Source organism: Coloeus monedula (assembly GCF_965178545.1).
Source record: "Coloeus monedula genome assembly, chromosome: 1".
NCBI classification, from domain to species: domain Eukaryota; kingdom Metazoa; phylum Chordata; class Aves; order Passeriformes; family Corvidae; genus Coloeus; species Coloeus monedula.
The window spans coordinates 144626911-144641435 of NC_138781.1; the positions used below are offsets into that span (position 1 = coordinate 144626911).

At 39.5% G+C, this 14525-nt stretch overlaps 1 protein-coding gene across 3 annotated transcripts in view; it reads right to left on the reverse strand.

The window, feature by feature from the left end:
• Positions 1–14525, reverse strand: part of TRPS1 (transcriptional repressor GATA binding 1) — a 211103-nt gene that overhangs the window by 167730 nt on the left and 28848 nt on the right. For 2 of the 3 annotated variants that reach the window (XM_082296734.1, XM_082296732.1), the window contains exons 2-3: positions 3969–4127; positions 57–985 (exon numbers count right to left, since the gene is read on the reverse strand). In XM_082296734.1, coding sequence (XP_082152860.1) covers positions 57–985; positions 3969–4005 — 966 coding nt within the window. In that variant the 5' untranslated portion in view covers positions 4006–4127. The remainder of the gene's footprint in view (positions 1–56; positions 986–3968; positions 4128–14525) is intronic. The other variant, XM_082296733.1, reaches the window with a different exon arrangement.

Here is a 14525-nt window from a genome sequence, read left to right on the forward strand (position 1 = left end):
GGCTTTGCATCTGAGAAGGCAGTGAGCAGAAGCAGGGAGGCTGGGAGCATACAAACCTGCACATCGTAAGTCCCATTTAGTAAGACAGGCCTCTGGGAATTGATGTCCTGCAGTACCCCTGAAAGCACAGTGCGGTTGACTTTCTGGAAGTCTTTGGAGTGGCTGAATTGCACCATGTTGTGGAGAGCCAAAATTTTAGTGTCGAGCTCAGCATCCTGCCTGGTGCGGTTGTGCAGTCCTAGGTGGTACTTGCGGAAGTGTTTGATGAGATCTGTGGGGTCGTTCCCATAGTAACCATACCCACAGATGTTGCATTTGAAGTCCTGAAGCTCTGGAGACAGAGGCGCTGTATCTGGGTTATCATTTACCAACAAATCTGCTTTCGATTTGTTCAGCCTTAAACCCCCATCTGAAGGCACTTGTGGGTTTTTTGAGGCCGTGGGGACCGGGCTTGAGCCTTGGCCATCAGTTTGACCACTTTGCACTTGCACTGTTTCATCTGAAGCTTTTGGCGACATCTGATGCTCCTCATTTGTCTCTGCTGCATCTCCTGACGGGGTACAGACCACATCTTGGGTGTCATCTGCATCTGATTTTTGAGGAGACTTCAAGGGCTCACAGATTCCCCCAACAGCTGGAGATGAGAAAGCCAGCATATTTCTGTCTGTCACCTCATCATGAGGGAAGGATGGAACATTTCCTCCCTTATTGTGGCTTTCATAATTGAAGCCAGCCTTTTCACTCAGCACGGAGCTTTTCAAGTCCTTTTTAACACTGGAAGATGGCTCTTGGACATGCATGCAAAGTTCCTCCTTGTTACTTAACTCTGCCGCATCACCCTGGTCAGTGTTTTCTTGCATCTGCTCTGCAGAAAATTCTTTTTTTCTTCCAGACTCTTCACTTTCAGTACCTGTAGACTCAAGGGTCTGTACCTCACCTTCACTAGCAACGTTTCTTAGAGGGGGATTCTTTTTCCGGACCATATCTACCACAGAAAAAGAAATAAGAAAGAAAAAAAGGAGAGAGGAAAAAAAGAAAAAAAAAAAACCTATAGGATTATTCAAGATATACAAGATATGTAACAGATTACAAACCTGACACTTTTAAAAGCATTCTGAATTACATGAATACATTGAGTACATCAACTTTTCACAAAATTTTTGTTGATTAGTTTTTAAACTATGCAGAAAACTTCTTAAAAATTAGCACACTAAGACTGAACTTAACTAAAAAGAGAACTTTAAAAAACCTACAGAAACACTTCCATGAGAGTCAGTGAATTGCAGATTTCATTATCTTTTGGGATGATAATGGACTGGCAGAAAGAATTTTAAATTAATGCTTCTTTTAAAATAATTTTTAAAAACTAAGTGGAAAAATAAACTTTTGAAGCCTACTGTTCATACACAGTACAACTACATATAATGTAGCTTTCCAAAAATACACCTAAAAGACATAATCTTAAGAAGAACTTAAACAAGTTATTAGGGAGAAAACAGACTTAGGAGAGTAAGTACTTGAGGTTTCAGAGAAAGTATTTTCCTAAGCAGGTATCAGTTTCTCTATAGCAGAAGTTCCCCCTCCTACTGCCCATAAACTTCAAACAGGATTATACGGATATTCTAGAGTCTGGCCCCACAGTCCATTATTCATGTAATTAGTTCTATTTGCCAAACAAAGAGAAACTAACTTTATTAGGAAACCCGTTGTCAATAAAATTTTACAGGCTTGGATCCAGACATTTGACATCCCTGTGTGGCTGAGCCAGGATCTACCCTGAAAACACCTGGAATCCACATGGATCTAATCAGCCAAACCTTCCTCTGCTCAGTCCTCATTGTAGACAGAGCCACTACTGCTAGATCTGCAAGTACACTTCCAGGATCCATTTAAAAAAGCTGAGACAGGACAGCAATAAGGATCAGAGAGAAAAGGGGAGTCTGCCACCAGTGAGTTAGCTGCTCTCTGAACGGGAGAGATTATGGAAGGACAAGTAATCACACTATGCAGGTACTAAGTCAAATTCCTCATCCACTTCACCTTCCCCACCCTATTTAAGAGAAAATACATATATGAAACTCTCCTGCTCTCTCCACTGTGTGGTTCTGGATTTGATATTCATCACCAGCTGGTTTGATCCATTTGTGTTCACATGCTAGCTATGGGCAGAAGACAGATGTGCCACAACTTTTCTAAGCTCTTAATCTTTGCCAATCCTGGATGGATGTTTCTCTTTGCCAAATTGTGTGTGGTCTGGTGGCAGCAGCCTGCAGTACCACACATGAGATGTGAGCTACAGACTCAAGTCTGAGTCCCCATTCCCAGCCCAGCCACAGCTGGGCCCTGCAGAGGCACTGGAGATACACATTGCTCTGCCACGGGAGGACCACCTGGTGACTCTGGGAGCAGCACTGATGTGCTCCAAATGGTGCTGTATCCAGACCCTTGAAAGCTGCAGACGACCTTCTCAAAACAGTACTTTGAGAAGCAAGGCCGGGGACAGAGGTTAAAAATGAAAGAACAGGCGTCTGTACATGCTCTTATTTACATCTGCTCCACATGAAAGGGCACTATATGCTCTGTTGATAAAAACAGACAACTTCTTAGGGGAAATGTTCAACTTGTGTCTTGGGCTGGCTTTGTTGTCTTTGTGGTTGAGCTGATCCACAGGCAGCATGGGCTACAGCAAGGCGGGTTTCACACAGAATGCCAGCTAGTGTTACAGAAATTTTGACACTCCGTGTGGCCTTAATAGGTTTCTTAAATGCCTACTGTGATTCCTTACTGTAGAAGACACGTATGGTTGGAACCAAATGTCTTCTCTTTAATGCCAACCACACCTATCAGGGTACGTATGAACTAAATTGTACTTTTTTTTCCCCCAATAACTTCTGAACCATGAAGTCACTCAGAACTAAGAGAAAAGAAGTATCTTCTGCTGTGGTAAGAGAACTATTACAATACAGACTCAGCCTACTAAAACTACATGCACACATATATAATTCAAGGTATAAATATAGTTGTCAGCCTTTCAGCATTACTACTTCTCTGTGAGTCTCCATGAAAGTTCTTGGTTAACACACACACTAAAAATATCTGTGAGCATCTCTGGTAGGTGTTCAGCTAAGTATATATTTTTCTACTGGTTACACGTCCCAAACCATTTTTAAAATAACTTCCGTTTAAATGCAATTCGTGGCAGATGACAGAGAAAGAAGTCCTGACTGCACAGTGAAGAAAAATCAGAAATCGAGAAAGTAAACATCATGACTGTTACCTCAGTCAAAATTAAACAAGACTAAATGCAATGTTCTAAAATGTTTTTGTTACAGATATTTTTGGCAGATAAGGAAAGCTTACAGACTTGCTATCTTTGTGACAACTGACAGAAGAGAGTCAGAAAAAAGGACAGAAAAAAAGTCCCTTTAAAGAAAAGAAAAATCTGGACTGTATACAGAGTAACTGGACAGTAGATCTAGATAGTTTAGTTCTAATTTTCCCAATGTATTTGTGAGTCTGGGTGTTAATGAAGGGGAAAAAAGAAAACTCAATCTCTCTAATGGATACTTCTCATGCAGTATTCTACACTTGAAGAAAGAAAGAAAAGAAGAAATAAGGTGAATTTAAAAGTATTTTTCCTTCTTTTTTCTTCTAGCTTTTGAAAAATCATCTGTCATTTATTTGTTTGATATTCACTCAAGGGACGGTAAAAAAAGACACAGGGATTTTTTTGTCGCTGAAATTCCACCACTATCATTTTTCAGAGACATATTATGTAAATAAAACTACATTTGCAATACTCCTAAATTGAAGAAACCATCCCCTAGCAAGTCATAAGTTAGATACAGAAAGAATATAGCCACTCTGAAATTATTATCTCTAAGACAAATAACAGATTGCACAATGTTTTATTGTGTGCCAAGAACGTTTTCGGTTAACAATTTCACTTGAAAAAATAGATCACATACTTGTAAAATCATACCCAGCATTGACTTCATAAGGCATGTGGCTTTAGAGTGCTTTTTACAATTATTAATTCTATTAGTCAACTAGCAGGCGGGCTAATGCAATTGTCTTAGAAGATGCACGGAAGACACAGAAGACATTTTGAGAGCTGATCTGTATATCTGCAAAACAAAACAAAAAAAAAAGGTTTTCCTTCCTAAATTATGCATTCAAAATACGGTTTTTACTTAAAAACATTATTATACCTATTGTACATTCCCATGCATCTATTACTGAGCACTATACAAATAGAGTCTGCTGGTCTCTATTTCCATCAAACACGAGAAATCCCATAGCTCTCTTCTCCTCAGACACACGTGCTCTTGCACACACATGCACTCACACAAAAAGACAAAAAATTGTCTCAGACGTAACATTCACCGAACACTTAAACAAGTTTTAAGTAACTGCTGAAAATGAGCTGTAGAAAGTGTCTTAAAAATTCCCATGCACCATCATGGACTGGCCTAATGGGATAGTTAATGGCTTCTAAACAACTTGTTCCATCAGCAGTTTTAAGTTAACCTCTGCTGGCTGCCTTGTGTTCCACTTGAAATGAAATTAGTGGTGTTACTTTTGTTGTTAGCAGGCAACTTCCCACTTCTCTAAAATGCCATTGCAATAGTAAGCACATTTGTTGGGGGCTAGTAAAGAAGCTGAGTGAAGAACAGTCTTTGGGACTGAACTACCTTTTCATCACTGCAAACAGTGATCTGCCCAAAATAAAAGAATTACTAAGCCTGATGTGAATGAAAGGACTCCTAGAGCAGAGGGAATTTTGGATAAGGCCCAAGTTGCAGTACTTGTCTTTGGGCTCTATACTCCAGGGGTTTGTATCTTATCTTCCTTACACTGAAATTACCTTTAAACCACATGGGGTTTGGGGTTTTTTTAGCTGCTATCATCACTCACACTATTTTAAAGTAGAAATAATAACAATAGCTATACGTACTTTCCCTCAAAAACAGCCAAGGCTACTCTATGTTGTTCATACATCTGCAAGATACAGACTTTACTGTTCAACAATCACTCACGTCAGTTTATCCCTGGAAACAAAAACTTCTGCTAAAATCAGTTTGTACTTCAGGATAATGAATTACCATGGTGACTAGTGTATCTCTTAAAAAAAAAAAAAAAAAGGAAAAAAATAACCCAAACAAATTTTGGTAATCAATAGTTTTTTAAGAGTGGTGGAGATAATGGCTAATTACCTGCTGACCACCAGCTCCCCAGCAGGTCACTGTTGTTGCTCATTACTTTTACTGAATGTGATGGCTTGTCATCAAAGCCTATTGCAACAGAATGGTTGTTGCCTGATGCTTGTGCTGCAGTTTTAGGTCAGATCTTAGTCATATGCTCTCTTTAACAGAATAATCCAACTAGAAATATGTTTGAATTTTATGAGATGCCACTGACTAATCTTTGTACAAGTAGATGCAGAAGCAGATGAAGAGCAAACTGAGTCAAAGGTATATGAAGACTGTGATATTATCAGTCAATATGCTGCAGCAACAAAAAGTTAAATGAAAATACACATTTATATTCAACAGGCTCAAGTAGGACATCTTTGTTAAGGGATAGTAAAATTAATACTTTTACACTCATATATATTACACACCCACACAAAGACATATAATGCACATACGGCACTTGAACATCAATCATTTTCCCAGAATAATGCAGCAAAAAATCATTAACTCTCAGTGTCTCAGCTTAATATACATGTAATACTTACCTATCTCACAGGACTGTTGTGAGGCTTAATTAATTAGTGACTGTAAAGCATTTTGTGATCCTCTAATGAAAGGTGCTACATAGCACAAAGTATTATTAAAATCATTAGGACCACAAAAAAGCCCTGTGGAATTCCAGCCTACACTGTCTGTTGGGGTTGGGAGTGATCTTATTATTAAAAGGAGACCATCAGACTAATTTTCATAATTTTTTCAAGATTTTTTCCCCCTTTGCTGTTGTGATAGCATGTTAGTAGCTAGAAATTTAATCTGTATCATCTTAATAACATACACTCATGTAGTTTGTTACTGCAGGGCTAGAGAAGAGAGCAGGGCTTTTGGCATTCATCTGGCTTTCCCTTTTAACAAAAAATAAAAAATAAAATTGAGAGACATATTTTGACACCTTCCCACACTCCACCCCAGCAGGACAGCTGATCATGTGAGATCGCAGGATACTCATGCTATAGCTGCATGGGAAAATAATGCTGTGGTTTTAATTTCTCTCCTTTTTAGACTTCTTTTTCCTTCACAAAAAAAAAAGAAGAAGAAAAACAGAAGAAAAAAACACAAAACAAAACCCCGTTTATTACACATAAATAGACTACAAAGACTGTCTGCTGTGCTTCATATAAAAAAGCCCCAAAGTGTTCAAAGTGCCGGCTTCTATCAAGCACATAAAGTCCTAATCAATCTGGAGCCTCCTCCCTACTCTCCATACAACAACCAAGCAGCTGTAAGGCACACAAGCTCTGAAGCTGGAAAGCTCGTGTTTTGAGAGACTGAATTTCTGGGAAAGTGTCTCAGCGGCGGGCTCTGTCCCGCAGGAGTCACCCAGCACCCTGCCCTCCTCGGCAGCCTGTCCCACTGGGCTGGCCCAGACCTGTGCCGAGCATGACCAGAAAGTTAACAAGCTCATTAGTGCAGTCCACAGTTCAAAGACCTGCCATGTTTTCTAATTTAAGCGTTTTCAAAATAAAAAAAAAATCTGTAAATAACACTGGCAACTCCAGGTGAAATTGCTGCCCTCACTGAAAATTAGATTACATTAGATGCAAACTACCCCAGGCTCAGACGCAGTGGTAGAGGACTGGCTAAAGCTTCTGCCCTTCTACCTTCCCTTGTGGACACTTGCACAATGAAATGACAGGAAAGAGACATGTACAGCTTTGCATCCCCATCATCTCCAGCTGGGACACAGAGCAGGAGGCAGTCACACACGATGCTTCTCTCCCAGTTTTGCTTGTGGTTCTCAGAGCAAGCCTGCCAGCAAACAACCAACACATGGCCCTCCCTAACTTTTCTCTGCTGAGAAGGGAAGGGAAGGGAAGAACAACCCCTTTTGTGTAAGTAACCCAAGAATCAGGCCCTAAACCATGGGAGGGCAGAATAAGCTTAATGACAAGCAACTGCCTCTTCAACAAGACCACCTCCTTTCTGCTTTGGCACAAGTGTCTTCATACACGATACAAGACAGAAGATGTCACAGCTCTAAGCAACTGACAAGTTAATTCCAAAAGAGTTTTTAATCTATACATGTTTTTCTACAAGCCCTCGAACTGCATGTCCACTCTTTCCTGGCTGAAATTGCCAAGGTAAAATATGCTTCCTCGTATCAGTAAAATTAGGCAGGATCAGACTTTGTATTTGGACAAAATGCATCTGCTTGATATTCTACACTCTGCATGCTTCACTGAAATTGTGATAGCTTCATCAATCTAAAAAGTGCAAGGAGAAAACCATGGTTTATACGTCGTATTAGCAGAACAGCATCATAGCAAAACAGTGTTGTTTTTTCTCCTCCTCTCTTACTCTTTTGCATTTTCAGGCTCTTCAGTTTAGTCCCTGATCACCAATTTGCCAACGGCTGTTTGCAATTTTTTTCCCCACAAAGTGTACAACAAAGAGACAAGTGAAAAGAGCTGTGGTCTGTTCAGGCTTGCTCCTTCCCATTTACATTTACTTCCCCAACATCGATCGTTCTCAAATCTCTAAAGGTGCACTTTTGGACATCTTAAATCCTGCTAAGCTACAAAGTGCCACCACCTTCAAACAACTCTCATCAGATAAATCTCTTATTAATTCACATTGAATTAATTCCCAATGATCTCTTCTATTACCTTATGCTTCAGAGCACAGCACACATCAGTAGTCATCTAGCCACTGGAATAAATCTAACCTTTTCTACGGGTATAAAACAGACAGTTGGTCATTTCAAGAGAGTTTAGGAGTGGCATTTCAAAATAGATTGTTTGAGCCCACTTCCAGGCACTTAGTTCAGTTTAAGCTCACTCCTGGGGTAATCACACAGACATTTTCAGGAGAAACTGAAGTCAAAAGGTGATGTGCCTAAAGAGGTGACATGATGGAGAATTTCATGCTATTTTGCAAGCAAAATGAAGAATTCTAAAACTGCTTTTATTTACAGGCTCCTGAGCACAGCAGGTTGCAGCTCTGCATTTCTTACTGGCCTCCACTGCCATCCATCCAGGACGGGAGAGCCCAACAAGGCAAGATTCCCTTTGGCCTCGCTTCCAATCAAGTACCTAAAAGCCTTCTGTACACATGACAACCTATTAAAACTCAACGAAGCTTGTGAAACAGGAAAACTAACATCACTGACATTTTATGGATAAATAAAATTATCTATAGAGAAATGAAAAATTCAAGGTGTTCAAGGTGACGTGCAGGCAGAGCTCTTGGCTAGTGACTGAACCTGGGTTCTCTAGATGTCCAAGTCCATATCTCTCTCCTGTATGTATTTCAGTAAATAAAGCATCACCCTAGCACTTGGCAAAAGGCCAAGATCCAGTAATTTAATAAGGTACAGAAGGAGCATCTTGTGCAAAAATCTAAATGCTCCAATTTATCATGACAGTTATGGGATAAGCTGACATTTTATTTGTATGTAAATTAGTCTCCAAAACAGCATTAAAAGGCAGCACTTTCAGAGAATATTATGCCTTTGCTTCTCTGTTCTGCATTTATCTAAACTCAGATTTGTGTATTAAAAGTAGTTTAATTTTTATGTATTGGTGCTGCTTTGCATGCTCCCCAATCTACTGTTATTGCGCCACGGAGAGAATCCAGCCTGATTTGCTTACTGCAATAAAGTAACTGACTTCTGCCAGGACTGACACCTTCGAGAGCCCTGCCTGCCATCCTCTCTGAATCTTCTGGTAATTCTATTAATTAGCTGTCATTACTCTTTATAGGATGCAGAACATTCCCTATTAGATGAAACCAGAGGTCCATTTAGTCTGATGTTCTCTTTTGGAGATACCAGATCCTTCAAAGAAGGTTCAACTGCCTTTGGATAGCATCATCTACTGCTGTGAAAATAAATTGCTCCTTACCCTCAATGCTTAAGACAGTGGCTTACTTTCTGAAGAGTAAGAGGGTTTGTAGGCCTTAATTATCCCTCAACATTCTACAATTTGTTTTTAAAGAAGTCTTATATATCCCCATGTCCAATAAAAGTGACCAGTATCTATGTCAACATTACAACAATCCTGATAGCAGTGACATCTGGTAGCTCTCACTTTACAATCTAAATCTGAAAAAAAAAAGTAAATTTTAAGTGGTTTGAGTTTGCTTCTTGCCAATGGAGTAGAGTTTTCCCTCAGTCTTGTACTAGAGAGAATCAAAGACCTCCTGGGCTGTGGGCACATCTATCACATCCCCACTGTTCATTCTGTCTTTAGGGCAAACAACCACTGTCTTGCCAAACTCTTCTAGCAGGTGTGGCAATCTTACATGTTTCAATTTCTTTTCAGCCTGAGTAAACTCAGTGTTCCCTGTAATCCAAATGTCCTTTGAAGACAATGGGAATTTAGGGTTTGCAAATGACTCAGAACTGAATCTGAGTTGAGTGTACCGGCAGAGGCAAGCACAGTGCTACTCTGAGATGAAGAGTGAGGAAAGAAGGTGACCTCCTGGCTCCCAGGCAAGAGCAATCAGGTATGGATACAAGAAATGACTCATTTGTTCTTTTGCACTAAGAATACAATGGACTGATCCTATTTCCCTTGAAGGTAATGGCAAAAGCTCCACTGACTTCAAGAGAAGCAAGTCTGAGATGTGTTGTCCCTTTCTGCCAGGGGAGGTCTGTGATATGAGAGTAAGGCATCAGAGTTCCCTTGCTCAAAACCTCAGTCAAATGGAACCATAAATTACTTGCGAGAAGAGGAAAAGATGCAAGGGAGATAGAGGATGGTTTTGGCTAGCATTCCAGAAAAGTTCAAATAATTTTGTTTCCAACTAGAGGCAAAATCCTCCCATTTGAAACGGGGTTGAAATTTCAAAAACTGGGAAAGAGGTAGAAGTCTACAGTCTAGACCTAAAACAGTAACATTAAATCATCACTGGAGAGGGCATTATTGTAGTACTTTTTCAGCCAGATGAGAACCAAGATGAACATGAGTTTGCAAAAATATCCTTTTTTTTTTTTTTTTTTTTTTTAAATTTGGCAAGGGTTTCCAGACACAAGTTACATAGGTAAGAGAGGGCAACCAAGGGCAACCGAAGTTGAGCCCACATACATCAAAGCAGACTCTGGCTTTGGGTACCTATCCAAACTGAGCCTTCAAAGGTTCTGATGTTGCCCTATTGTTTAGCTTGAATCTTGTCTAAGCTTGTTCAGGAGAACCCACATTCAGAAGTATGAGAGAAGGGAAAAAGAGCACACATTTTCCAAACTGTGATTGCAAAACAAAACAAAAAAATGTAAATCTACCTGCTTCAGGGTAATACTGGTAAGCGTGGCTAGCTATTGTTGCTCCATGCTTTTCAATTTCCATACATTAGCATTCATTGCCGACATTATTAAATCCAAAGTTATTTGGATGCTTTGATCAGCAAATTGAATCTTGAGTCTATATATGATGTACCTATATTCACGTAAAGTTTACAAAACTATTATATTTCCCTATTCTTACTTTTTCCCCCACATGCTGTGAGTTTCCATATATCCCACAGCCATACATTCCAAACACAGACTATTTTATTTAGTAATTTATTCAAGAATTTAGATAAAAAGAAAAGCAATGGAAATTGTTTGGCATTCTCTATATAAACAGTTCCTAGACATTTGGGTTGAATCATCCAGTAAACTCTCATCTTGACATGCCTGTGACAGATAAAACTTTCATCACCAATATGCCCTCTTGACTAGAGATCAGGATACAGGGGATCCGTATTACAAAACCTCTTTTACCCTTTATGGCTATCACAAAAATTAAAATCATATTAAATATAAGCAACTCAGTATTTTGGCACTGTTCTTCCACTCGGCACAAATAACCCCACTCTCCATTGTGAATAGGGGAGAAACAACAGCAGTGGCAACCACAACAAAAGAGTGGATTGTGTGTTCCCTACACAAAACAGAAAGCTGTGCCTATTCAAGAAATCTTGGCCATTTGTCAGAAATTACAGAACTGATGTTGGAGCCCAATATTAGCTCCAGCCAAAGCAGTGGTGAATTACCTCGCCTTTGGAATCATCCCTGTTAACAAGGAAAGACTCTTGCATCACATATCATATGGTCCTCATGCAGACTGAGAAACAGAGCCACTTTCTTTAAAATAGCCCAAGTAAAATACATTAAAAAAAAAAGACCAAAGTGAATGCAAATGGATTCACTGAGTGGTTTGTCTATTATTTGCCCTTTTTATCTCTTATTTTTCTTTTGAAGCTGAGAAATGAAGTGAAATGCTGATGAGAAAGCTAGTCTTACAGCACTTCCACCTTAATAATTTGTTATGAAACGGCTTTAAAACAGCAGTATTTTTTGGATAGCCATAAGAATTGAGTACACGCATTCACTGAGGAGTATGATTTCTGTTTTACCCATTTCAATTCTGGTCGGAAAAGAGGGAAGGAGGGTGTGGAATAAGAAGACTCCTTGATACTCTGCTGATGTGGCTTTGCAGCCACTTCATGAGTGCTGGCAATCCTTTAGAATTGGCAAGGGGTGCCAGCACCAGCCTGCTGACTGCTGGATGAATATATATAGTGCAAATAATGCTGTTCTTGAATCAGTTTTTCCCGAACTCCCACATAAACTTTCCATGGGAAAATCTCATAATGCCTGCATAAGTGATTTTATGAATCTAGCTTTCAGCTTTTGATAGAAGATTTCTACTGGCTTTGATTCTTTATTGCACAAAGGGGTGGTGCCAAAAGCCCTCACATTAGTCTGGACCATACAGACATCAGAAATTTAATTTAAACATCAGTAATCTGCCAGGATCATAAAACACATAAAAAAAAGATTTAATTTTTTTTTTCCCCTGAGAGGTAAATATGTAATTTCAGAAGCACAAGTACAACATAGGTGGCAGAATCTGCAAGCAGCAACATATAGACAGAAACTAAAACTACCAATGAGAGTAGAAATCTTCAGTCCGCAGAGACGAGGAGAAGTGAACAGTTGTTTTATTCCTATTGAAGATATATTTTGAAGTAAGTTGGGCATTGTATATCTTTTCCAGCAATAATGCACCCAAATGTTCCTTAAAAAAATATATAACTACTTTTCTAAAAAGTTACAGAGAGGTAAACCCAGAGATTACACTAATATTTCCACTCTCAGAAATCCCTTGTACACAAGCAAGTCTTACCACATTGCTCCCGTCTTCCTCCTCAGAGGTGCCTTCATGCCACCTCAATTCCCAATTCGGTACCTCACCAGTTTTAAGAAATATCCAGCAATGATGTTGAGCTGATTTGTTGCACTGGGATATATCCCACAAAGAGTGAAAGCTTTTGCCATGTTTTCACAGAAAAAGAAAGCAACTATTAAAGCAACTTCTGGGTTCACTGGCATTCTGGAGTCTAAAAAAAGTCCCAAAACTACTTGCAGAGGCTACAACAGCACCTTCTTTGAAGTAATGTTGCAACTTGTGCCAAGGAATTTGGGATGTACCTGAGATCTGAAGGTGCGGGCTACAAATTAACACAGCCAATTAGGTGGAGAAGCTGAGAGTCCAATACGGATGGGGTGAGATAACCACATCACATTAACTGAATAAAAGGACTGCCAAATGTGAGCCAGTTGGCTGAGTACAGATCATGTCATTCTGCTCAGCTAACTGCTGCCCATCAATAATCTGTTGCTGTTTGCTCTCCCCATGACGATCAAACCAAGCTAGGGCTGCTTCTAATTTTCCAGTCTAGGAATAGCTTCAGAACATCCACAACTCTTTTTTCAAACAACTCAAGAGATAAATGTTTCATCCACGTATCAGTGTGCAAATTCTTCCCAAAATGGGACTAGTCAAGAGTAAATAATTACTCCTGTAACAGTTTTATCTGATAAACAACAAGACCTAAGGCTGCAAAAGTGATCTTTGTACCAGTAACAGTTAGGAGAAAATCCAACTTCTAAAATTACTTGATTAACTGATACAGGACACAAAAACTGTGACAATTCTGTAGAGAATGTTTCACAATAGATGTAGTCATTTTTTAGGGATTAGTATTAGCTATAAATTTCTTACCCCCTGAAATCTGGTACAACCGGATTTATAATGCAAAGATGTCTTCCTTTGAAGAAGACAGAGATGAAATCAGAGCCAATTAAATTTAAGCATCTCTTAAACAATTCTTTTGTTAAGCAGTGTGTATTGAAAGAATAAGAATACATGAGAGAAATTAGAAATTATCTTCATAATTTGGCCGTGGCTTCTCTTCTTGTGAGTAATGAGAACAGCCCAAGATCACAGATAAAAACCTTAACGACATAAGACATTCGTAAAACCATTTGTATGTCGATAACAAGATGAGCATATATATGCATACATGACCTAAAGAACAGAGATTGCATTAAACCAATGTATTTGTGAAGTAGATGATACTTGGGTCTTCTCCAGCATCAAAATCTACTGATTAAACCAAACATAGACTTGAGTCTCCCTTTTTAAAAAAATAACCTTGTTATCATTGAATCCCGTATCATCTTGATAGGCCTTGGCCTATTAATAGAAAAATAATTGCTCTTTATGACTCCCAGATCTAAAGCAGCAATTTGATTTCCCATCCTCTTACATCCTAAGTTGTTGCAGCTCTGGATCGCCTTTGAGTCTGAAACAAAATACCCAACAGCTCCGCTCATAACCCTCACGCTTCATTCACCCACAGCAGAACCTACATGTTGTTCCCATTTTGCCTGCTCACAAGATGGCACGCTTGTCTCACGCCAACTGCACAAATAAGTCTGTATTACACTCACAGCATCAAGGATAATTAAAGGTTAGGCACAGAGGTGGCAGCAACACGCTCCCACACCACCAACGGCACCGGCGGGGCTCCAGGTCTGTCTGCCTGTGTTGTGGTGCCTGAAACACCATGGAGGCACTGACCTACTGCTTCTCGCTTCCCGAGATCAGATGTGGGGATTCAAAGCTGCAAAGCCTGAAAGCTCAAGCCCAAACTGAACTTCATCTACGTAGAACTCTACTGGCCTCTGAGCTAAAGGGGACTTGTGTCATTCACAAGTACACTGTAATCTAGGCAACATACACACACTTGATTAGACTCTAAAATTACTGAAAATTGCCATCTCCCTTGCGTCTTCCTAACAGCTTGACATATCAATGCCTAATGTCTCATTATGTTTCAATTTGAATCATGACTGTAAATCACAGGAAATACACAAGAAGAATGAGACATAAGATTTGGATAAAAAAAAATGAGGATGCATGAGAGACTGGACTTTAGAAACTTATAAGCAATGGAAACATCATATAAACTGAGAAATGGCAAGTCTACTGGAGGCAGGGGAAT